This window comes from Cebus imitator, unplaced genomic scaffold, assembly GCF_001604975.1.
Source record: "Cebus imitator isolate Cc_AM_T3 unplaced genomic scaffold, Cebus_imitator-1.0 Scaffold149, whole genome shotgun sequence".
In the NCBI taxonomy this organism is placed as follows: domain Eukaryota; kingdom Metazoa; phylum Chordata; class Mammalia; order Primates; family Cebidae; genus Cebus; species Cebus imitator.
In genome coordinates this window covers 1,314,250-1,339,486 of record NW_016107464.1, presented here as the reverse complement: position 1 = coordinate 1,339,486, position 25,237 = coordinate 1,314,250, and the positions used below count along the sequence as shown (strand labels likewise).

Genomic DNA, 25,237 nt, shown 5'->3' with positions numbered 1-25,237 from the left:
AAAAAAAAAGAAATGTGTTCTTATTTAAAGAAAAATAATTTTTGCCTAATTCCAAGGTTATTTAAAAGTTATTTATGAAATAAGATACAGGTAATCAGTAAATAAGAGCAATGTAAAGTTTCAAATATAAAGAGTTGTTTTTGGCAACACAGGGAAAATAATTTTGTGTAAGAAAGAATCTTGTGTGGTAAATTTTTTGTCCTAAAATAAAATAACTGGTTATTTAAGAAAGAGGGTTGCCTAGGATAAAACAGGAAGTCCAAGCATGTTATAAATGATTTATATCAAGTTGTCTGTAGTTAAAGGGCAACTATTTATAATAGTGTTTCTAGAGACTGGGTTTTGATCTAAAAAAATCAAACACTAAAGAATTGGTTAGAATGACAAAATTTTCTTAAGATATTGATTTACTCTTAATAAAATTACAAGAGATTTAAATTTTTTTAAGCCCAAAGTTCAACTTTTATTGCATTTTGCTGTTTTCAGCTTTCTCTCTCTCCTTTTAAAAGGCCTAAAATAATAACTCTCCTTCAACTCATTTTCAGCTCCTGTAAGTTTTTTTCCCCTTAGGTTCTAACTATTTGTTGTGGCCTCATGCTAAAAATGTTTTATCTTAAAGGTCTAAAGGAAATGTTTTCTTCTAACATAATATCCTGTGCTCTTGGCTTTAAAGTGTTCTATAAATGAAAGTTTTCACTTATGACCCAGTAAACATTCTTTCTATGTCTAATTCAAGTACTATTTTCATTAGTTTTGACTTGCAGATTATCTAAATGGATTCCCCATAGGGAACAGAAATTGTACTGCAGAAGGTCTTTTCTTTTGCCTTTTGGTAACTGGCCTAACAATCAGATTTTTATGTTTTATTGAAATAATTTCTATATTATTATTATAAGTTTTGGTTTACTTAGAAAGAATGAAATTTAAAAACATTCTAAATTAAGATTATTGCATTCATGTAACTTTCTGTATGTGCTTTTCAAATTTTTATGCCATTAAGTTACAGGGTTTGACTCTTGGGTCTAAAAAGGACACCAAGTGCTGCTAAATCTTAAACACTGACAGGAGTTAAAGCCTCATTTTCAGACCTGGTAGAAGATGCCAATCAAAATAAACTGCTTTCCTGAGACACAGGACCAGAAATGAAAAGTATTCAACTTTCTAAGACTCAAGGACTATCGTGGAAGAGGTGGGTGCATCAGATTGTAAGGGCTGATGTTGAGAGATTAAATTAGTTCAGTTTCTCTATAAACCTAACCGTTAATGTCAAAAGCTCACTGATGCAAGACCCGTATATGGCTGGTCTTCAAGCATTTTCTTAGAGCATTAGCCTACTTATTAATAAAAGGTTATACAACTTATAAAAAATTTATGGAAATTATATCTTATGGTCAAGATGACTAAAATTTTATAGATTTTGTTTATAAAAGTTTTTTTGAGACCGAGTCTTGCTCTGTTGCCCAGGTTGGAGTACAGTGGCACAATCTCAACTTACTGCAGCCTCCACCTCATGGGTTCAAACAATTCTCCTGCCTCTGCCTCCCAAATAGCTGGGACTACAGGCACATGCCACCACATCTGGCTAATTTTTGAATTTTTAGTAGAGACAGGGTTTCATTATGTTGGCTAGGCTGGTCTTGTACTCCTGACCTCAAGTGATCTACCTGCCTCGGCATCCCAAAGTCCTGGGATTACAGGCATGAGCCACCACACCCAGCCTGTTTATAAAATTTTGAAAGATTTAGTTGTCCTCATGCTGTCTTTATTAGGGTTTATTGTTTGGGAAATTAAGTCTCCTCTCAAAGAATAAAAGTTTTTTCCTTTTTGAAATCTTTCAGTTATCATTTTGGCTAAATGAATGAGTTATTTTATGATAATCCTATTTTGTGATATCAAGTGTTATATTTGACAAACCTTCCAAAATCAAATTCTAACTTTGGTTCTAATTAATTTTTTTGATATTAGGTCCCCTGAAGTGCAAAGAAGTCATATTTGAATTATTTGATATAATAAAATCATATAGGAAGTTTTGTCATATGAAATGGTGTTTAACCTTCTTCATATTATATTTATATAAATGTATTGTGAGTATATGTTCCAGAATTGTATGAGATTCCTGTGATTCAGATGTGTTTTAGTATATGTTATCAGTAGTAATTATGATTATTATATGAAATTGTTGTATGCCACAGAAGTAATCAGATTTTCTTGTCAATTGTGTCTATGACCGTTCCAAGAGTTTTGTCATCCACAGTTGTTTTACTTTTATCCTATTTTTTTTCTGAGACAGGGTCTCACTCTATCACTCAGTCTGGAGTGCAGGGGTGCCATCTTGGCTCAATGCACCTCCACCTCCCAAATTCAAGTGATTTTCCCACCTCAGCCTCCCAAGTAGCAGGGATTACAGGCATGTGCCACTATGCCTGGCTAATTTTTGTATTTTTAGTAAAGATGGGGCTTTGCCATGTTGGCCAGGCTGGAAGACTCCTGACCTCAAGTGATCTGCCCACCTCAGCCTCCCAAAGTTCTAGGATTACAGGCATGAGCCACTGCACCTGGCCTACTTTTGTCCTTTTCAAAAGATGATTTTATAATTAACTATATGACTCTGACAGGTGTTCTTGAATGCAGGTTTCTGATAACTTTGGAGATGATGACACTAGAATAGGGGAAAAACTGCTAAGACTCCCATAGACAGCTAATGTGTTTATAAACATTGAGCAGGACTGGTGTTAATGACATGGACTAAACCAATGGAAAACTGAAAAAAAATTTTATGACTTTGTTTGAAGCATTGATCATTCTTTTGTTTCTGAGTCCAGAAAACCCCTTTTCTTTGAGTGATTTACAGCTTTTTAACAATTGGGTAAACTATATTCCCATGAGCAAAATCTGAAGCATATTATCTCCACCTGATTTCTCCAGAATTTGAAAACTATTTGCAAATATACTTAATTTATGGCAGTCTAGTTATTTGGGTAAGTTCAATAAGAATCTGTTCTTTTGTAACAGGATACAATTGAAGACACTGGTTATTTTACCAAGGATTTGATTGAAATGACATACTTTCAGATATAAATATGCTGCTTTAAGGAATCAAAGTTGGCTTACAGAGCCAATAAAAGCCCCTTGGGAAAGCTGGCCTCATGCCTTATCCACACAGTTCCTGTACAGGTTCCTGACCTGTGGTAAGTAAAGAATGTCACTTTCTGGGCCACGTGTGATGCCTCATGCCTGTAATCCCAGCACTTTTGAAGGCAAGGTCAGAGGTTTGAGACCAGTTGGCCAACAGGCCAACATAGCAAAAACCCGTCTCTACTAAAAATACAAAAATTAGCTGGGCATGGTGGCATGTGCCTGTAATTTCAGCTCTTTGGGAGGCTGAGGCACAAGAATTACTTGAACCTGGGAAGCAGAGGTTGCAGTGAGCTGAGATTGCACCACTGCACTCCAGCCTGGGCAACAGAGTGAGACTTCATCTCAAAAAAAAAAAAAAAAAGAGCCACTTTCTGATAGGCCCAGGATCCCCAAAATATTTTGGGAATTCACCCAATTAACACAGGTATCTGCAGGCACAAGCTAGGCTCCAGGCATTGAAGTCTAATCTGAAATTCCTTATGGAATAAAGTTCCAGTAAAGCCAGTTTAAAAAAGCGCCTATATGGCAAATAATTTTTTCTTTTTATTGACAGAATCTTGCTCTGTTGCCCAGACTGGAGTACAGTGGCATGATCTGGGTTCACTGCAATCTCTGCTTCCAAGATTCAAGTGATTCTTGTGCCTCAGCCTTCTAAATAGTTGGACTACAGGAGTGTGCCACCACGTCTGGCTAGTTTTTTATTTTTAGTAGAGGTGGGGTTTCTCCATGTTGCCTAGGATTCTGGCCTCAAGTGAGCCACCTGTTTCAGCCTCCCAAAGTTCTGGGATTACGGGTGTGAACCACTGCACCTGGCTGGCACATAATTATTCTTACTGACTTCATGCAAATACTCAATTATAATAAGACTAACACTTATTTCATACATAAATTTGTCCTGTGATTTGTCTTTAGTGAAAATGGGGACTGGAGAGAGAAAATTATGCTTCAACGTGAACTATAGTGCACCTGCTATTAGATTCTAGTCTTGCCTAATGTTTTTCAATTTTTATTATTTTTTAGTTTGGACTAAATTCTAAATTTTTTTCTTGGCTACAGTTATTCAAAATAATGTTTTGAATTATTTCAAAATATTGATATTTCAATTCAATTTGAAAATTTGAAATATTGGCAAATATTTCAGAATTATGTCAAAATATTGAATTGAATTATTTCAAAATACTTCAGAATTATTTCAAGTATTCAAAATAATGCCTGCCTACTGTTGTATGGACTTCAGAGAAAAATGGCTCTATCTTTTCATTTGTTTTTGTTTTCTTTCTCTCTTTCTTTCCCTATTTTCTCTTCATAGAACATGATACTTTATAATCTGCTAAAAATGAGCTTTTCTAATAATGTGGGACCTGCCTGTCTAGAATAAATTATCCAAGCTATGAGAGATTAGAAAAACTTGAGACTGGAGACTCATTTTCTTCTAAAATGCTCTTTCTGAAAAAATTTAAAAAGAAAACAGGGGAAACCTGACAGGAAAATAAATCTCGAATTCCAAAATCACTAAGCCAAGGGGAAAGTCAAGCTGGAAACTATGTCAGGCAAACCTGCCTCCCATTTTATTTTTAAATAAGACAGCTACAAAGATTAAAAAAAACAAAACAAAACCCTTCTTCACAATTTGCCCACAAGGAAATTTCTTGTAGGCCCCAAGATGTTTACCCTAAAACGGTTCTGTTGAATTTCACCCTGGCAATGTAAACTGATAGCTTATTTTCACAGATGTGGGACAGAAAGTCATCTCTCTGTTCACCTGAGACAATTGCATATCTGATTGCTTCCTCTGCCCTATTGTTTATGTAAAAATGCAGATTCACTGAGACAGACTAGATTTTTTTTTTTTTTTTTGAGTTGGAGTCTCACTCTATTGCCAAGGCTGGAGTGCAGTGGTGCAATCTCAGCTCACTGCAACCTTTGCCTCCCAGGTTCAAGTGATTCTCCTGCCTCAGCATCCCCTGTAGCTGGGACTACAGGTGCGTGCCATCATGCCTGGCTAATTTTTGTATATTTAGTAGAGACGGAGTTTTGCTATGTTGACCAGGCTGGTCTCAAACTTCTGACCTAGGGTGATCCACCCGCCTCAGCCTCCCAAAGTGCTGGGATTATAGGCATTAGCCACCATGACTGGCTTTGACTAAATTGTGTGTCAGTGAAAGGCTGATCAAGGACTCAAAAGAATGCAACCTTTTATCTCTTATCTACCTATAACCTGGAAGCCCACCCCCACCTTCGCTCCTTTGAGTTGTCCCACCTTTCCTAACTGAATCAATGTACATCTTACATGTATTAATTTATGTCTCATGTCTCCCTAAAATGTATAAAGGCAAGCTGTACCGCAACCACCTTGGGCACATGTCATCAGGACCTCCTGAGACGGTGTCATGGGTGTGTCCTTAACCTTGGCAAAATGAATTTTCTAAATTGTTTGAGACCTGTCTCAGATATTTTGGGTTCGTAGGTCATTCTTTTCCTGCTGGAACTGATTGTTAAGAACTGTTAAAAGCAGTCATGCCACTTCTTGAAGACTTTGCTGCTTAGAAATTTCTTTCACCAGATATCCCAGGTTATTAGTCCTAAGTTTGGCCTCCTACAGAATCCTGGAGCATGGATACAATGCAGCTGGTGCTTTGCTGCTACTAACAAGGTACAGTTCCTAATAAGTTCTTAACTTGTATCTCAGACATTGTCAATGTGGCCTTTACTGTCTATATTTCTTTTCTTTTCTTTTTTGAGATGGAGTCTCGCTCTGCAGCCCAGGCTGGAGTGCAGTGGTGTGCTCTCCGCTCACTGCAACCTCTGCCTCCTGGGTCCTGGTTCAAGCAATTCTCCTACCTCAGCCTCCCATGTAGCTGGGATTACAAGCAAGAGCCACCATGCCCAGATAATTTTTGTATTTTTTAGTAGACATGGAGTTTCACCATGTTGGCTAGTCTGGTCTTCAACTCCTGACCTCGTGATCTGCCTGCCTCAGCCTCCCAAAGTGCTGGGATTACAGGTGTGAGCCACCGTGCTCGGCCTTACTGTCTATATGTCTATGAACATTTTGATCACAGCCACTTAACCAGTCTCTAACAAGTTCCAAACTTTTCCTCAGGAAAAGTTTGCCCAAGCTAGTTTCAAATTCCTGGCTTCAAGTGCTGAGATGACAGGCATGAGCCACCATTCTCAGCTGATGCCTTCTATTACTTGTTCTTGTTGAATAGCTCTGGTTAGAACTTCCATTATAATATTGAATAGCAGGACATCCTTTTCTTGTTCCTGATCTTAGGGGGAAAACTTCCACTGTTTCATCATTGATATCCTACTAGCTGTGGCTTTCTCATAAATACTTTATATCATGTTGGGAAATGGTCTCTTTATTCCTAGTTTTCTTAAGTTTTATCATTAAAAGGTTGGATTTTGTTATATACATTTTCTGTGTCAACTGAAATGATCATTTGGTTTTTCTCCTTTATTCTATCAATATGATATATTACATGGATTGATTTTCTTATGTTTAATCACCCCAGCATTCTTGGAATAAATTCCAGTTGGCTATGGTGAATGATCCTTTTAATTTGGTGTTGAGTTCAACCTGCTAATATTTTGTTGAGGGTTTTTTTCATCTATTTATAAAGGATATTGGTCTGTTATTTTCTTTTCCAATGATGTCTTTTTCTGGCTTTGGTATCAGGGTAATGCTGACCTCATATAATTAGTTAGAAAGTTTTTCTCTGCTTCATTTTTTGGGAAGAGTTTAAGAAGGAGGCTGGGCACAGTGGCTCACACCTGTAATCCCAGCACTTTGGGAGGCTGAGATAGGCGGATCACCTGAGGTCAAGAGTTTGAGACCAGCCTGGCCAACATGGTAAAACCTGTCTCTACAAAAAATACAAAAATTAGCTGGGCATGGTGGTGTACACCTGTAATCCCAGCTATGTGGGAGGCTGAGACAGGAGAATCACTTGCACCTGGGAGGTGGAAATTGCAGTGAGCTGAGATAGCACCATTGCACTCCAGCTTGGGTGACAGAGTGAGACTCTGTCTCAAAAAAAAAAAAAAGAAGGATTAGTGTTAATTCTTTAAGTGTTTAGTAGTTGGTATCTGCATTGTCATCATCATAAGGGTGTCTCCAGCTATATTCATCTGATTTTTCAGTTTGCTTTTCTGTCCTGTCAATTTCCTCTGTGGAAGGCATATATGTTCCATGAAGAAGGCTGCTGGGTGTTGTGTAGAACTCCTCTCCATATTTTTCTGTTACTCTTTAATATATTTCTTTGTCAGGTTTGATCTGCTTGGTCAACCAATGATCCTGGTGCAACTGGGAAACAGCATAATGTAAAAATCCCAGATTGGAGTTTTTCCTCTTTTTTTTTTCTCTCCCATCTTTCTGTATCTTTTCTCATAGTCTTTGTCTGAACATTTTTTTTTTCTCCTTCTTCCTGCAATTCCCATTTGAAATGAGACTTATTAGCTTCCCAGTTTGCAGGTAATTTTTAAGTCTTTTATTATCCCCCACAACTTCTTGGTGATTTAATTTTCAAGCTTCAGTGTGCTTCAGGTGCAGCTCCCAGAATTTGTGCAGTCTTTCTTGGTTTACGCTTCTGAGTGGCCAGCTCCTCAGCTGCTGCGAGGGCTTCCTTCTCCATGTTATCTACTGACACCTTCTCAGCCATAGTCTCAGCCTTCCTATGGCAGTGCTTTTTTTCCATACTCCTTCCCCCAACTCTCCATTTTGATACATAGTTTTGCTGGACATAGACTTTTTTCTCTTGCACTTTGAGTATACCCAGCCACTGCCTTCTCCATGGCTCCTGATGACAAATCAGCTGTTAATCTTATTGATGATCCCTTGTATGTGATGAGTCATTTTTCTCTTGCCTCTATCAAGATGCTCTTTTTGTCTTTGACAGTTTGATTATTATGTATCTAGGTGTTGATCTCTTGCTGTTTCTCCTGCTTGGAGCTCATTGAGCTTTTTGGGTGTGTAGATTAATCTAATTTGGGAAGTTTTCAAACATTATTTCTTCAAATATTTATGCCTTCTCTTTCTCCTCTCTTTATCTGCCTTTTTTTTTTTGAGATGAAGTCTCGCTCTGTTGCCAGGCTGGAGTGTAATGGCACAATCTCGGCTCACTGCAACTTCTGCCTTTCAGGTTCTAATGATTCTCCTGCCTCAGCCTCCCAAGTAACTGGGACTATAGGTACGTGCCACCATGCCCAGCTAATTTTTGTGTTTTTATTAGAGACAGGGTTTCATCATATCGGCCAGGATGTCTTGATCTCTTGACCTCATGATCTACCTGCCTCAGCCTCTCAAAGTGCTGGGATTACAGGCGTGAGACACCATACCCAGCCAGGCTTTTGTTATTTATTTTTATGTTCTTATACTTGAGGGTGTTCCACAGGTTTATAGGCTTTGTTCATTTTTTTCATTCTTTTTTCTTTCTGTTTCTGATGAAATTGGATAATCTCAGTTGACCTACCTACAAGTTCACTGATTTTTGTTCTGCCTTCTCAACTCTGCTTTTGAACTCCTGTCAATTTTTTTACTTCACTTGTTATACTTTTCAACCTCAAGGTTTCTATTTGGTTATTTTAAAAAGTAATTTATCCCTCCTTACTGATAAGTTCTATTGAGTGAGCCATTATTTCCACACTTCTCTTAAGTTTTTTAGTCTTTTTTTTTTTTTGGCGACAGGTTTTCACTTTGTCATCTAGGCCAGAGCACAGTGGTATGAATATGGCTCATTGCAGCCTCAACCTCCTGGGCTCAAGCCGTCTTCCCATCTTAGACTCTTGTGTAGCTGGGACCACAGGCAGGTACCACCATTCCCTGCTGATTATTTCATTTTATTTGTAGAGATGGGCTCTTGCCATGTTGCCCAGGCTGGTCTTGAAATCCTAGCCTCAAGCAATTTGCCTGCCTCAGCCTCCCAAAACACTAGGATTTAGAGTAAGCCACTATGCTTGGCCTAGACATAATTTTTCTTTGTTCTTTTTTTTAAAAAACATATTTTAAATAGTAGATTTTGCTAGGCACAGTGACTCACACCTGTAATCCTAGCACTTTGGGAGCCTGAGGCGGGAGGATTGCTTGAATCCAGGAGTTTGAGACCAACTTAGGCAAGATAGTGGGACCCTGCCTCTATGAAATTTTTTTTTTCAAAGCTAACATACTGTTTTTTTAGTAACTCTAATATTTGGGATTCTGCAGGGTCACTTTTTGTTGATTGCTTTTTTCTCCCCCCCTCATGTGTGTATATAGGCCATTTTTCTTTTTTCTTTGCATGTCTTATAGTTATTGAAAACTGGGCATTTAGAATAGTATAATGTGGCATTTCTAGAAATCAGATTCTCCCCTCCCTCTCAGCTTTGTTGTTGCTATTTGCCATTGTTGTTGTTTGCTTGTGTAGTGACTTTACTGAACTAATTCTGTAAATTTTGTATTTTTTCTGTTGTGTATGGCCACTGAAGTATCTGCTTGGCTAGCTTAGCCAAAGACTAGACAGAGGTTTCATTAAATGATTGCACCCAATGAGTCTCCCAGTCTTTGTTGGAGGGATATATACATATATTTTTCTGGAACTATTTTAGCGTCACTTGCTGACATACAGGACAACATAGGCTCCCAACCACTGTGGAGCACAAAAGACAAACTGGAGCAGCTGCACATCCTGAGCAGCTCCCAAATTCCAGTATCTTGGGGGATTGAACCATCTCTCCTAGAGTCTCACCTCTGCACAGTGAGGCCCTGGTGGCTATTGTCCTGGTTTCTGCTGATTATTTTGCACTGGAGTCTCTCTTTGTTTTAGTCAATAGAATCTCTAATGCCCACTTTCACTTTTCAATTTATATACAGGCTGAAGTTTCCCCACTCTCCCCCAGCCCCAAACTCTGTTTCATCCCAGCACCTACCTTGGGCCAACCTTCAGTCCTTGTTCCTGCTCCTATTATTTTCTTCACCCCAGATTAAGGTTTCTGGGGTATCCTTTCCTAGGATCCAGAATGAGGTATAGTCTCTCACTCCAATTGAAGCTCAACATTTGTTGAAAACTTCCACCATTTACTCTCTGTAATTCAAAGATCTTAGGAATCATTTTGTCTTCTAGCTCCCAACCTTGTTCAGTACAGCCTGGCCTCCCGGGACTATGTGCCATTTTCCATTCTTCCAAGAGAATTTCCTATAACCAACAATATTTGGAACCAACTAGAGCACCACTTTTGAAAGAGCCTCATGTAGCACTGGTGGGTCCTGGCCTACAGGATCTAAGAGCTTTTGGTGCTAATGCAGAATGGGTCAGGAAATGACTTATAAATGTGTTCAAGAGAGAACCTAGAGTGGAAGCAACTGGAAAACACCCTGAAAGTTCACTTGAGCAGAAAGCCTGTAGATGTGTATTGTTCATGGCTTTCCGACAATGATACATTGATCCCTCTGGGAAGTCCTATTTGAAACCTGGAAATTTGGCACCCTTAGTTCAGCAAAACTGCCTAAATACCTCTTGGAAGCGTTCCTTTCTTGATGCAGGTGCTACGGGCACTAGAAGCCCAGGTGGTATCGTTTTGAGTGTGGCAGAGATAGGGCTTACCTCTTAAAGTCTCTCAATCCATAAAACTTAAGGTGATAGAGACCCAATCATGGCTCCTTTCCCAAGTCCACCTTTACCCCTCAGCCACCCAAGTTTCAGGGATGGCTAAATTGAGGTTGCTTAGCTCCTTGAGAGAAACAGGCAGATCAGGAGATAAGCTTATCACAGAAAGTTCAGCCCACACTCTGGAGAGTCCTTTCCCTGCCTCCTCAACTGTGAGCAAGGAAGTTGAGGGGACCCTGAGTTCAATGAAGACAGCAGACAAACTTTTTAGCTTCTCTTACCCTCTCCATGGACAAGTCATGTCAGAGCGAGACTATTTGGGGGCCAAGAGAGGCAGTCCAGAGTCACTACAAGTCAGACAGACAATGGCAGGACATACCCAACAGATGAGAGCAGACTGTGTCCCAACATACTCTGGCCATGGAGGAGCAGTGACTGGAGGCAGAAGGGGCTCACCACAGAGCATAGCATCTTCTTGGAGTTTTTTCTTTAGGGAAAAGATATTGGAGATTAGGCATTTCTTTAAGAGCCAAAGAGGTCAGAGAGGTAGGAAGTCCAAGGAGACTTCAGCTCCTTAAGCCACAGTGGGAAGATGTCCAGGAGGTAAATGCCTATCTGAGTAGTCAAGGGGCTCCAGTGACTAAGGAGAGCTCCCCAACCAAGAATGCTGGTTGCCCAAGATCCAGGATGGCCAAGCCTTAAGGAGTATATTACTGTCATACAAGATGAGCAAATGATTATCATAGTACTGTCATTACAAAATTAAACACACACACACACACACACACACACACACACACACACACACACACACCCCTTTACTATAAAAACATTCAGGGGCTTATCAATGTAAGAAAACCCAATAAAGACCTCACCCCCTCAGGACCAGATTGAACCAGTCCCTCCCACAGCTCTTTTACCATCTTGACTTTTCTACAACTCTGTGCATGCAGGCGGGCGTGCGTGTCTCTAGGGGTGGTTACACAGGCATTACAATAGCAGAAATCCCTTACACAGCCTCTAAGAAGGGTAAGGTTCAAATTGCAGGCAAGGTTGCACTCAGCCTGAGGACTTTCCCATTGAAATGTATTTTGTCTTAGATGCCTCGCTTCTAGGTTTTCAAAATCCTCTCCCAAGCTGGGCATGGTGGCTCACACCTGTAATCCCAGCACTTTGGGAGGCTGAGGCAGGCGGATTACCTGAGGTCAGGAGTTTGAGACCAGCCTGCCCAACATGGTGAAAACCTGTCTCTACTAACTAAAAAATACAAAAATAAGCCAGGTATGGTGGTACATGCCAGTAATCCCAGCTACTCAGAAGGCTGAGGTGGGAAAATTTCTTGAGCCTGGAAGGTGGAGATTGCAGTGAGCTGAGATTGTGCCATTGTACTCCAGCCTGGGTGACAAGAGTGAAACTCTGTCTCAAAAAAAAAAAAAAAAAAAAAACCTTAACCCCAGAGTGTGCTCAGCAGGGCATGGTAATTTCCCAGGTCTTGTGTGTCTACATAGAGGCCAGAGTGAGCAGTCTGGCCCAGTGGACCAGAATCCCAAATCTTCCGGCCTCAGGAAAGATCCCGGACGAGAATTTAGCCACAAGTCAAGAGAGAGGCTACCTTAGGAATCCAAAAGGAGGAGCATTGAGTAGGGGATATAGGGTGGGGGTGTCTCCCTGCCCAGGCCAGGGCATTACATACCATTGTGAGCAAGACCCCCTGGTTTCTGCACATTTCCTCCTTTCGAAGAAGGTACAAAAGTACCTCAGGTGAAAGGATGAAGAGCTTTTCTTCAGTGTCTTTGTTCTGGGAAAAAAGCCAGTTAGTGTCGTCTGTCTGAATAGTACTGGGGACACTGGCGCTCAGGAGGGCATGACTGTCACGGGCCTGATCCTGGAGAAGACGTGGGCTTCATGCTCCGAGGAAAGTCAGCCCAGGAGGACATACAGGGCCACGCAGAACCTGCAGATGGGTATTTCTGCAACTATAGGGCTCCTTCCTACCCAGATCTCAGGAAAGGGACAAGTACCCCCTCATGCAGCCACCACTTAGGTCCTGAGGGCCAGAGATGTCTCAGCAGACACAGGCAGGTCAGATGCCAGAACAGATATCCCCAGATAACTGTGAGATTTGAGGATTTGCAGCTGTGTTCAATGCTTCCTGTGTCCACTGCCAGGCCCCACCAGCATGGGCCAAGGAGACCAGGTACCTTTAGCTACCCTCTCCAACGTCTAGGCTCTGTCTAGTCTCTTCTAGTCAGCCAGAAAGTCCTTCATCCTTGTCAGGAGCGGTGGCTCACGCCTGTAATTCCAGCACTTTGGGATGCCAAGGCAGGCAGATCACTTGAGGTCAAGAATTCGAGACCAGCCTGGCCAGCAGAGTGAAACCCCGTCTCTACCAAAAATACAAAAATGAGCCAGGTGTGGTGGTACATGCTTGTAATCCCAGCTACTCAGGAGGCTGAGGCAGGAGAATCACTTGAACCCAGGAGACAGAGGCTGCAGTGAACGAAGACCGCATCACTGCACTCCAGCCTGGGTGACAGAGCAAGACTCTGTCTTAAAAAAAACAACAACAGTCCTCCGTCCTCTCCTAGAAGGAAAATTTATCTGACTCGGAGAAAATTTAGACAAGAAGAGAAAATCTATTTGTTTTCACACTAGCTAGCCATCTATTTTTTCTTCCCAAATAGATGTTTTTTCTAATAGCTGAGTGGTACTTTCTGTCTGTGCTGTGTTTGGAATATTATGTTTTAGAAGCCCCAGGAGACTTACAGGAAGGGGTCAGCTTCAGCTTATACTGAGGGCCTGCTTGGGCTTCTCTAAGATGACCAGGGCCCAGGAGGGAGGTTGACAGTGGCCCTGGTCACCCACCCCCATCCCAGGTATGTCGCTCCTGCTCAGATGCCATATTTTTAAAATACTTTTATTTTTTACATAATACTGTCATTACAAAAAAATACAAAAAAACTACTATAAAAACATTCAGGGACTTGTCAAAGTGAGAAAACCTAAAGACCCCACCCCAGGATCTGGCTGAAGCAGTCTTCCCCCAGCTCCTTCACTATGACCTTTATACAACTGTGGGAATGAGGTGGGGTCACACAGGCATAAAAGGGCTGGGAATTCCCCACACAGCCTCTAAGGGTAAGAAATAAGTAGCTTCACATATCACAAAAGTGGGATTTGGAAGTTTGGGGGTGGCTAGGCCCTGAGTTCAGAGGTATGGGGAGAAACCTGTGACCCTGAATCTCTTGGTGGGGAATAGCTGCCACCTGACCCCAAAGCTCTTTCCCTTCCTGATGAAGGCTGGGAGATGGGCCCTGCCCCCCACCTCTTAGCCTTAATACCTCAGGCCCTATTCCCTGCCCTCCACCCTTGAACACTCCTGAGAGCAGCAGGGAGGATAGAACCTCTAGCTCTGTGGGTATAGGCAGGGCAGCTGTTGCAGAGGCTGCTGAGGCCAGCTCACCCCCCTGCTCCAGATGAAAAGTGTCTCGTGCTCAAGTCCCTGCTCACAGGTTATGGACCTTCCCTTCTTATCTCCTCTCCTCTCTCCTAGAGAGGCACAGACAGCTCTAGGCCAGTGCTTCATGTGCATGAATATGTGTGTCATAACCTTGGACACTGGACCTGGGGGTGGGGCTGAGAAAGCAATGTCCTTTCTATTCTCTTCTGCCCCCAACAGCAGGAAGCCAAAGGGAAGGGAGGGGACTGGTATTAGCAAAGCTGAGAGGGGAGGAGGACATGCTATGTACAGGCATGGATAAGGAATCTCTACATATCTTCAAGTAGCACTCAGGTCACTTTCCAGCCACTGCAGTGGAAACTGGATTCAAAGCTAGTGACATGAACATTGACCCCTGGCCTGGGCTAGCTTTCCCCACCTCCCTCCCACTCCCCCCAGGCAGCCCAGCTCTGAAAGGGGTCAGGGACAGGAACATTTTCCTGAAAACCAGTGGCTGTTTTTTGCATTTTAGAAAAAGTTGCCAGTGTCCAGTGGACATCAAGCTGGGTGCACATTGAGTGGGGCGAGTGTTGGGGGTATTGCTGTGGTAGGCTCTGGACTGGCTGGGGCAGAGCCTAGGAACAGGGTAGGTGCTGCTTAAGGATCTGTCTTGTCTGTGGTGTTAATCTGTCTGGGAAGCGAACTTTGAACTCAACAATGAGGTCTCCCCGCTGAGTAGGCACTTTGGGGAAGGGAAGGCCCTCCCCACGGAGTCTCTTCACGGTGCCTGGCTTGATGACATCATTGCAGGGCAAAGGGATCACTCGGCCGTCGATGGTGGGAATGTTCACAGTGCAGCCACACAGCGCCTGGGGAAGATGAAGCAGAAAGTGAGGAAAAGGTGGGGTAAGGTGAGTGGGAAGGGAGGAAATAGATAGAAGTGAGGAAAGAATGTGCCTGCTGGTGGGAAGAGAGGTAATCTCCCCAGCAGGCACACACAGCTAACTAGGCCCCACCTCCTTGAGGCTGATCAGGGCACTGTAGAGCACGTTGGTGCCGTCTCGGCGGAAGTGTGCATGGGGCTTGTCTTTGAGCACAAAGACAATGTCAGCAGGGATGTTGTCAGGCGTGGCGTCGCCCTCTTTGGGGAAGGTGATCTTGGTGCCTTCCTTCCAGCCGCGCTTGATGACGATGTGCAGGATCTTGTCCTCAGTGCGCACAGTTCGCCCATCAGGGTTGAGGCGCCGCCTCGTGATCTTCATGCGCTTGGTGGAGCCATGGTAGATCTCCTCCAGGGACACCCGCAGCTCGTGCACCACTGGGGGGTCCTGTACCTTGCGCCGAGGGTACAGTGGTTCTGGGGCTCGCCTTGGACCCCTACTCAGCCCATTGAAGCCAAAACGGCCGAAGGCGCCAAATGGGTCCTCATCTTCATCCACATCCATATCATCTGGGTCAAAGCCACTGAAGGGTCGAGTGGAGCGGCTGCTGGCAAAGAAGATATCGAAGGGGTTGGAGCCACCAAAGAAGGAGGCAAAGGTGGCATGGGGGTCCCCATGAAAAGTGTAGTGAAAGGAGCCACTGGAGCCACCTGATGTACCGCCGCCGGTCTTCAGGCCTAGAGGGGAGGAGAAGTTAGGAGCAGTGTGGCTCATCCTGGCCCCACCCCAGTATCTTCCCCCTGCCTGCTAGCTCCCAGTTCACAGGCCTAGAGAGATAAGCAACCTTTAAATCCCACAGAGAGGGCCAGGCTAATAGAGTAAGAAAGGCTTCTGGCAAGATTATTTTCCACTCCTGATTATATATTTAATAATGATGAACAACTTGAGATTCAAAGAGGCTGGCTTACCCAATAGGTGGAAAAGCCAGGACTACAGGACTTAAGAGACTGTGACTTCCAGGCCTGTAATCTCTTCTACATACTCATCGTCCAAAGATGTCTCATACAGCCTTGAATGAATAGCCTGGTATCACATTACAAGTCATACCTGGTTCCCAAATCTTTGCTTATCTCCAAATACATACAGGACAAGGGGCAACCAGACAGGATGTGACCACAGAGGGGGCTGGTAAGTGAACAGTCACAAATAGGGTAGGGATCCAACCCAGGAGGAAGACCACTTCCACTCTGCTTCTAACAATGTTTCCTCTTTCCCTGACTCCTGCTCAAATGGGAAACCAGGAGGCCTCAAAAAGCAGGAAAGCTCATTAGCTTGGAGATGAAGAGCTATTTTTCTAGAAAAAGTTTTCAAATGATTTGTTCCCACACTCTGCTCGGTGTTACACAACTTTAGGGAGTGTCATTCACACATTGTACAGACATAGACTACAATGGGAACGGAGCTCCCCGGAGTTATACAACAGTGAACGCCATACCCCACACCTAATGTTGAGCAACCAAAATGCATGAATGGGCTGGCACATGGCAGGTGGTGACCTTAGCTGCTCTCTCTGTAGGGTCTTGTCTAAGGGACTCAGATTCCTGGAGCAGCCTTCATGCGGAGGAGGGGGTGCTGGCGGTAGTGGGGGATGTGGGGAGAGGGTTCACACTGAGAACTGCTCTGGAATACATAGACTAGGGGTGAGGCCCAGACTAGGAAAGAGACCCTTCTCTTTGAGGCCATTTATCTAGAATTTCAACTGATCATGAAGATCTGAGCCTAATTTAGCTGCTATTTCCTGGGACCACAAGGGCAGGTTTGAATTTCACTAGAGAGGCCAAGTGGCAGACAGTTCAAGGACTTGTGGCAGCTGCCTCTTCACCCCTCCCCCAAGACCTAGGATCTCTTCTTTCCTTCTATCGCAGGGCCAATCATCAGGCAAGTTCAAACAGCCTGGCAGAGCTGGTGACAGAGGGAGGGAGGCTGGACTGACGATGACGGGAAGAGGTAATTCTCTCTATAGGGATTCCTGCTCTCCCACTCCCACCCCCTTTTCAAGCTGGGAGCAATTTGTCCCTAGCCAGAGCTGTACACAGAGTCTGTGTATAGAACTGCTTTATAATAGATGGCTACTGGGGATTGGGCAGGGTGGACAGAAATGTAAGCAACATTTCTAAGCTGCTTCTCCCTCCCCAGGCCATGGAGGTACCCTTAAGGCCATGCCACATCCTCAGGGGTCCTCCTGGGATGAGGCTGTGCATCTTAACCTGGTGTCTCGACCCCTTCACTTAGGCAGAAGGGTGAAGTATCTCAGGGGAGCTCTCTCAGCAACTGCCTTCTTTCTAAACAAAGGTGAGGCTGGAGAAATGAGTGCAATTCCAAGACAGGTCACATGGTGGCATGGTGTCTGCACTGCTTCCCTTTTCCCCACTCCTATCCCTCCCATCCCTCCAAGCCAGAGAGAAAAATGTCTTAGCTTGGAGAATATGGGGGGTTCCAGCTGGTATCTGGTAAATCTGGGAGTTGGCACGTCTGGGAGGTAAGCAGGAAGAATGCAAGGAACCAGTAGCGTGGAGAATAGGAAGAGGGAGTTGGGAGGACAAGAGTGCACAGAGGGACATGGAACCCAAGGCCAGGAGGAGGGGAAGAAAATAACCTTCTTATCTACATATGATTAGCCCATTTAGTTTTGAGGATAGATGGGGAGGGTGAAGAGGAGGACAATGTGGAAAAAAAGGTGGATACTGTTGGGGAGGAAGGACAGTTCTTCCTAGGAAGGAGAGTCCTCAGCTGTGACAATGTCTCTTAATATAGCCTGACAGGTGCCTGTGGCTGGCGGGTAGCAGGCAGCCCTGACAGGCAGGCCCAGAATTAGCAGCTACATCATGGCCGTGGGATGTGCTGGGAGGGGCCTCCCTCTCAGAGGCTTTATTTGGGCCTTTCCTGCCTCCTACACTGTGGCCACCAGCTACCCCAGGGAGGGGGTCAGATGCCAGCCACAGTTCCCTTTCCGCCCTTGGATCCTTGCCACTTCCTCTGGGATGCAAAGCTCCACCTCTGTTCTGCTGGCAAGAAGCAGGCAGGGCCGGGGGAGGGAAGGGGACAACCATTTCTGCTCAGAGCTCTGGTAGTTAATTCCCAGGCTGCTTAGAGGCCAGACTTTTATGCTGATGAATGTAAATGCTGTGTCCTCAGAGAGCCACACACTCCCTCTCTCCAACCTTCCCCATCAGCCAATGAAGCAGCAGAGACTTCAGGCAGGACTAATAAGGCTGGGAAGGAAAGAAGGGCAGGAGAGGCCCCTGGCTGTTGTTTCAGACCTCTCTAAGGCCTGAACCTGAGGAGGGAGAAGGGCAGAGAGAGGCAGGGAGAACTACGGTGAGCTGAGCTGGGTAGTGGGTGGGCTCCTCTCTCCTCTGGGTAGCCGTGCTAGAAACCCTGGCCGCCCTCACCCCCTCCACAGCCTCCAGTTCCCTGCTACAAAAACTGGTACACCCAGGACCCCCACCAAGCACAGGGGTCCAGGATTGGGCTAGAGTGTTACCCTCTTACCTTCCTCCCCATACTGGTCATACAGGCCCCGTTTCTTTGGGTCACTCAGCACATCATAGGCCTCTGCAATCTCCTTAAACTTCTCTTCAGCATTGGGTTCTTTATTCTTGTCTGGGTGGTACTTCAAGGCCATCTTCCGGTAGGCTTTCTTGATCTCATCCTCATTGGCCCCTGATGGGATCCCAAGAATCTTGTAATAATCTTTTCCCATCACAGCCACTGGACCAGCACTGGTCTCCTTGTTTCTGAAAGAAACCCAGGGCCAAGACTTGATGCCTTCTTCTCTTCTGCCCCAGCCCTGTTCCTAATGATCTTGCAATCCCTAAATGACTCCCTGGGTAACCTTCAGCAGGTCATGCCTGTTCTGTGGGCCTGTGTCCCCCATCTGTAAAATGAAAGATTTGGACTAGATGATCTCTTCCAGCTCTGACATTCTAGGATTCTGTGATTCCGTCTTCACCTCCTGGGTTTTCCCAGCAGGAAGCTGAAGGTTGTGGCCCACTTCTTGGGGCTAGGCTGAGGCCCTGGTCCTTGGGCCAGACTGAGGACCCCTGAGAGGCCCTGCTGAGTGAGGTGGCACCATGGACTGAGCAACCCACGCACAGGAGCTGGCGAAGGTCAGTGTAACGGGTGAGGTCACCTGAGCATCGTGGTCTCCTGTGCCATGCCTCAGGCATGATTCCAGGTTGAGGGCAGCTTGGGCAGTGGCCCAGGACTGGGAACAGGCCTGGGTCTTCCGCCAGCTGTCCTGGCCAGCCAGACTGAGTCAGGGAATGGGTGTCTGGAGTCTTCTCTGCCATTGGAGACCCCAGGCCTCCCTGCCCCCGCCTCTGTGATTATGCTAAGCCTCACGTGTGACTCAGATCACCAGATGACTCACAGCCTTTGGAAACTGCTGTTTCCAACTCCCTCATTAGTAGGGGGAATGGGTGGGGTGGGGTGGGGGGGGGGGGGGGGGGGGGGGGGGGGTGGGGAGGGGGGAAGGGAGGGATTGGGGGAGATACTCTCCTTCCCCCAACCGGGGCAACAGTTCCCTTTACTCATTTCCCAGCGTCTACACACAAAACTTCTAGGGTTGTGCTGCCTAAGCACCAGTGTGAGTGAACAAAAGCTTCCTGGGGACAGGACTTTTTAAACCCCAGTGGTTAGGAGACAATTGGGCACTAACCAACCACCATTTCTTTAATATCATTCCTAGCCCCACCCCACGCCCCCAGTCCACCCCTGTGGTTTAGGATCGGACCCAGCGTCAGTCCCATATTCCTCTGACAGTCCTTCTTAAGGTGGGTGCAGGAGCATTTGTTATAAGAGAAATGCACAACCCAAATTCTTCCATTCCAGTCTTCCTCCATCGGTGTATCTGTGGTGGATATCAGGGGAAGGGGGACATTCCTGTAGCTAGAGCTCTCTAGAGAAATGGCCAGAAGCCATTTTCACCCTTCTGAGACCTGGCCAACCCGCACCAAGGTCAGGAGAACCAGTCTTTCTAGCGATGTCCTAGGCTGGCAGCCCCAGCTGAGGCCTGCTTTTCTGCCTCTGACTGCTTCACAGCAGGGAAGTGTACAGGGTATCCTGGCAGGAGTGAGGGCTGTAACCAGGTAAGGGGGAGGCATCCGAGGCCCTAGGTGGGCAGTGACGATGGCCCTCACTGCTGCCCCCACAGGGCCTGCTGCAGGTGGCTGGGTTGACTCATGGTTCTGGGAGTCACCTTTCTCTGACGAAGAAAAGACTCCACATAGGCGGGTACTCCCCCATTGCCCCCCACCAGCAATGTCATGTCTGTGGGGGAGACGGGGGTTGGGGGAGGCAGAGAAGAAAGAGCACCTGGAGGGGGCAGCCATTTTCAGAAATGGCAGCAAAAGCCACCTGAGAGGGAGCTGGGGGTGGTCTGCCATTTCTGCCTCAGCCCACACCTTCTTTACCCTGGGACTGGGAAGGAACCCTGGCACACCAAGAGGGTGCCCCCAGAGAACTAGAGCAGCTTCCAGGCAGAGGGCCAGTGGGACAGCTCACCAACCACCCACCTCCTTTTGCTGTCCCTGCATTACCTCCACACCCAGCCAGCTTCCTCCCTGGTACCCCCCTGCTAGCTGCTCTAGGCCCATATATCTCTTGCCTCCACAGACACAGGGCAAGCTCTTTCAGATCTGCCTCCTTTTTCTCCTTCTGCTTTCCTCCCTCCTTCCCTTCCCCCCTACCCACAGGCCACGTGTTGGAATGACAAAGGAGCCCCATGGCATGGCACTGCCTTTGATGGAGAAGAATGAGAAGGATGTTAAGGTAGAGGCAGGAAGGAAAGATGGGGAGAAAATGGCGAGGGGGACTGTTGAGGTACAGGGAGGGGAGATGGCTGATACAGAAAATGAGGTACTGATGGATGGGGATGAGTGACAGATGGAAATGGCTGAGGTGGAAAACAGGTTAATGATGGGTTGAAAGGGAGGAATGTGTAGAGAGTTGAAATATTGGAGGAAATGTCTGTGGAAAATGGATGCCCAAAGGGTTTGAGATAGGAGAGGAATGATAAGGGGTGCAATTCATTCAGATATGAGAGTGAGGCAGGAGGGGGCTTCCTGCATGTCATGGAGGGGATGAGGATGAAGTGGAGGAAGCAGGAAGGCAATGGAGGGGATGGCCACGTGAAGGGTTTGACTGGGTATGGGTATGAGTGCCCTTCTCCGGAGGGACTTACCGAAACTTTACAAACCCATTCAGCGTCCACGCTCGAAGTTTTAAGGGCTCCAGCTGAATTTTAAACATCAAGCTGGCTAAGAAGTCTTCTCCCCAGGAGTGTGGGAAGCTCCGGAAAGCTCCTCGGGCCTGTAGTGGGGGTGCTGCTGGGGGTGGGCAGGAGAGCACTGTGCGCTTAAACATGCCCAGCCAAGCCCCTCACCTCTGATCGCTCCGCGGAGCCGGCCTGGAGTGCTGCAGCTCTGGAAGCCACCTCCTCGGACTCTCAGAGGCGCGTGCCCAGCAAGGGCTGTCTGGCGCAGCAGGTGCCGGACCTGATCCCCAGGTGTGGAGAGTGAAGGGAGAGGACCCACGGCCACCTGCTCTCAGGTGCAGCAGTGTCTGGCTGGCTGTGAGCGGCTGTATGGCAGTGTGACAGTGAGGCTGGCAGTGCAAGCGTGTTTGTGAGTGGCAGTGTGTGTACCTGTGACAGGTGTGATTGTGAGGGCCCGAGAGGCAGTGAGCTCCTGTCGCCTCTCCCTGGGGAGGACCCGACCCCAATCCCCAAGAACCTACTCAATGAAGTCACTGACGGGAGTCTCCTCCCTCGCGGATGGGCGGGGCAGAGCGAAGCTCGGCCCGGACAAAAGGCGCGGCGCGGAGAGGAGGGGAGGGGGCTCGGGCGGGGGAGGGTGGTCGGTGATGTCACCCGCGCTGGCTGGCTGGCCTGCTCACAGACGCCTCCGCCCCACAGAACCCAATCTGGTCCGACCCTCCCCTCCCCTCCCCTCCCCTCCCCCGGCTCAGAAGCTGGCTGCCCCCTGTGACAGCCAAGCCCGGGTCGCCGACTCCGAACACCCTGCAGACCCCGGGGCCCCGCACCCACAGGGCAGCAGAGCCTACGGGCCCTCTGTGTCCCAACCCCTCCTCCCCCCGCCCCGATACCAGGAGCCCTGGCTTCGCGACGCCCCACTCCCAGGACCCCCGAGTCCTGGCTCGGCGCCCTCACCGGTGAGGAGCTGCGGGCGCCGCCGTGGTCCGTGAGACAGTCGCTGCCCCCTCCCCCGGCTCCGACTCAGCCGCCTCCACCCGGGACAGGAGTCGCCTGCCCGCCGGCAGCCGACAGCGGGACCGGGAGCCCGCCCCCCCACGGCTCCGCCTCCGCGCCGCCCATTGAGCCTTCTGCCCGTCACTCAACTCAGCCTCTGCTGTGATTGGGCAGCTTTCAACGAGCGGCTTGGTGATAACCGCCCATCCTCCGCCCCTGTCACCCGGCCACACGCGCACACATTCCAAGCAGTAATTGGTGTGGATCTGATTGGCGCCCTCTGGGATCACTCAACCACGCCTCTTTGCCATCTCGTCGTGCCATTGGTGAAAAAGACAGAGGGCGGCAACCCCGCTCGCCCTTTGATTTTATTGGTTCATGCTTGAGACTCAGACCCGAGCCCGAGGCAACTATATTAGTCCAATCTCCGAGTTGAGAAGGTGGGACGTACTGGCCACTGCTCGAATCCCAGGAGAACCTTCTGGAACCCGTGCGACGTCAAAGGCAGACTTAAAGGAAAACTGCACCCACCAGTTGGCCGTGCATTCTTTTTTTCCTTAATTGGGGGACAGGGGGAGAGAACAGTGCACTCTGGGAGGTGTAGTCCCTGGACCGGGGCCAAAAGGTCAGCACTTCTTACTCGCCTTCCAGCCAATGGTGAAGCCACCTCGAGCTGACCTCATTTAGCTTTACCTTACCCTCACCCCGCGGTGGCCTGACGTGACCTAACGGAATCTCTAACAGACTCCACGGACCCGGGTTTCCGAGCCCTCCGGACCTCTCCCCTAAGGGAAGTGGGTAGCTCTGCACAGGCCAGTGCTTCCAGGAGTCTCTCCTGCCCACCCTCTGTACAGTCCCTCATCCTCGCGCCCCTCCTCAGCGACTCCGCGGTCCCCATTTCAGTCCCCTTTCTAATCAGTCTCTCATCCTGCTTCCCCCTTGAGTGCCTGTGTTTTAGCCCTTTCCTTCTTGGCCCTCGAAGATCTCCTGTCTTCCCCCAGTGATCTGTCTTGTCCCATTCTTGGTCCTTTCTCTACACCCCTGATCTCCCCCATCCTAGCTCTCCCCTTTAATCTTTCATCTCTCTCCCCATGATCCCCTTCCTTAACACCCTCAGACTCTCTAGTCTCCCCCACTCCCCATTAAGTCATTAGATCTCAGCCCCAGTGTCCCCGATGCAGGGAGCAGGCGGGGATGCGGAGGCGGTCGCCGGCGGAAGCCGCCGCTCGAGCAGACATGGTGCTCGAGGGAGTGGGGGTGGGGGGGTAATCTGGGGGTGAAGAGGGAAGAGGGGTGCCGGGGGGGTTGATGATAAAGGAAGGGTCAGGGCAGAAGCACTCCTTTACTTCTTTCTTTCCTATTTCCCAGAGAGAGAGAGTTTGGACACCCATGAGGGAGGCCTTGCTAGAAACTGCGGCTTGAGTACCTGGGCCAAGAGTGAGAAGGGAGGGGGCCGGGATCCTGGGGTCAGGTCTGCAGATTCTTCACTACCTGACTTCGTGCCAGGAGTCTCTATGGGGATCCCAAGGGTAAAGGGGCATGAGGTGTGGAGGAAGAAAGGGACTTGGGGTGAGAGGAGGATGGAGATGAGGTAGAGTTGGGCCCAGGATAGGAGCAGAGATGGGGTGATGAATATGGGGAAAGAAGAGCATGAGGAATTTGGGAAGATGGAGTTGAGAGAGGGGAGGTGGGGAGGGGGGTGGAGAGAGGAGGGGGAGATGGGGTGAGGGAGATGGGGAAGGGAGGGGCATGGGACAGAGGAGAGATAGGGTGGGAGTAAGGAGGGGAGAGAAAAGAAGGGCTGAGGAGGGGCGGGGAGGCAGGGTGAGGGATGAGGAAAGAAGGGGTGAGCAAGGAAAGGATGAGGCACAGAGATGGGGTGGGGAGGAATGAGGAAGGGGGAGGAGAGGAAGGAGGGATGGACTAGTGTGACAGAGATGGGTGAGGTGGGGTGAGGGGCCCTGTACCCTGCTGGCTCCTCAGATGGGGGCTCTCACTCTCCCACCTCCAGACCTGTGGGGCCCAGGCTGTGGGTGGCTCTACTTCTTCCTATCCCAGTTCTGTCTTTTTTGCCTCCCCCAGCCTTGCCTGTGCCAACACGGAGGCAGAGAGTTTAGTCACCAGCCTTTACCTGGCCCCTGCTAATGCTAAAGTGTAGGCTTGGACCTTCGAGGCTGTGGGATTGTGCCTTCAGGTGTTGATGGCATAGACTCTGTTGTCTGCCTAGTCCAAGGTTCCTCCCCTCGGTCCCATTGTCCTGGGCATCAGGTGTTTGTGGTGCTCAATGTGGCATGGACCGTGACAGTGTGTGGTGCTCAGTGTGGCATGGACTGTGACAGCGTGGTCCTGGAGTCTGTGGACGCTGTGAGCTTACAGGCCACATTCACACCTCATCTCCTTCTTTGTAAATGGAGATCAGTGCCTCAGGGGGTTGTTGAGAGGGTTAATTAAGGTAATGCAGATAATGCACTTAGTTCTGAGCTGGGCATGTAGTTTATACCCAACCAATGGTTAACTTGGTTGAGTTAACCAAGTTAACCATTACTTTTCATGTTCACAAATGCTGGGACTGCGAGTGCATCCATAAATCTGAGTCTGATTGGGAGTTATTTGTAGTGTGGTACTGGTAATGTGATTTATGAGAGTGGATCTGTGTAGTTATTTTTGTGTGGTGGTGTGCCCAATTCTGTTACATGTTGTAGGTATATGATTTTGGGCCAGTGTACATGTGTGAGTAAATGACTGTGGGGGCATGTCTCTACATGACAGAGTGGATGAGGTATGTGGCTGTTGACAAGTTGACACTATGTCTGCCAGCGTATGCACACATCTGCGATCATGCCAGTCCCAAACGCCCCCACTCGCCCTCCCTCCCCTTGGAGACGTCATAACCCTAGGTGTCCCTCATTTCCTCACCCTGAGGGAA

At 47.4% G+C, this 25,237-nt stretch overlaps 1 protein-coding gene across 4 annotated transcripts; it reads right to left on the bottom strand.

Annotated features, from left to right (window-relative positions):
• Positions 1–13,622: 13,622 nt before the first annotated feature.
• DNAJB5 (DnaJ heat shock protein family (Hsp40) member B5) lies at positions 13,623–22,734 on the bottom strand. 4 transcript variants are annotated; one of them, XM_037743659.1, is made up of 5 exons: positions 22,273–22,734; positions 21,286–21,430; positions 18,594–18,838; positions 15,177–15,778; positions 13,623–15,029 (listed from the first exon to the last, which is right to left on the bottom strand). In XM_037743659.1, exons 2-5 carry the CDS (start codon positions 21,351–21,353, stop codon positions 14,796–14,798), a joined length of 1,149 nt encoding a protein of 382 aa, XP_037599587.1. In that variant the 5' UTR covers positions 21,354–21,430; positions 22,273–22,734; the 3' UTR covers positions 13,623–14,795. The 4 variants fall into 4 exon arrangements, with proteins under 4 accessions (XP_037599587.1, XP_017398522.2, XP_037599588.1 ...); XM_017543033.2 differs by having other exon boundaries at positions 21,286–21,427; XM_037743660.1 differs by lacking the exon at positions 21,286–21,430.
• Positions 22,735–25,237: the final 2,503 nt, after the last annotated feature.

Excerpts from the sequence above, each read along its gene's own strand:
- DNAJB5 (XM_037743657.1), bottom strand. The coding sequence starts at position 21,467 with ATGTTTAAGCGCACAGTGCTCTCCTGCCCACCCCCAGCAGCACCCCCA. Across the intron at positions 18,839-21,285 it reads AATGGGTTTGTAAAGTTTCG|AAACAAGGAGACCAGTGCTG; the intron begins GTAAGTCCCTCC and ends GGTTTCTTTCAG. Across the intron at positions 15,030-15,176 it reads CCCTGATCAGCCTCAAGGAG|GCGCTGTGTGGCTGCACTGT; the intron begins GTGGGGCCTAGT and ends CATCTTCCCCAG.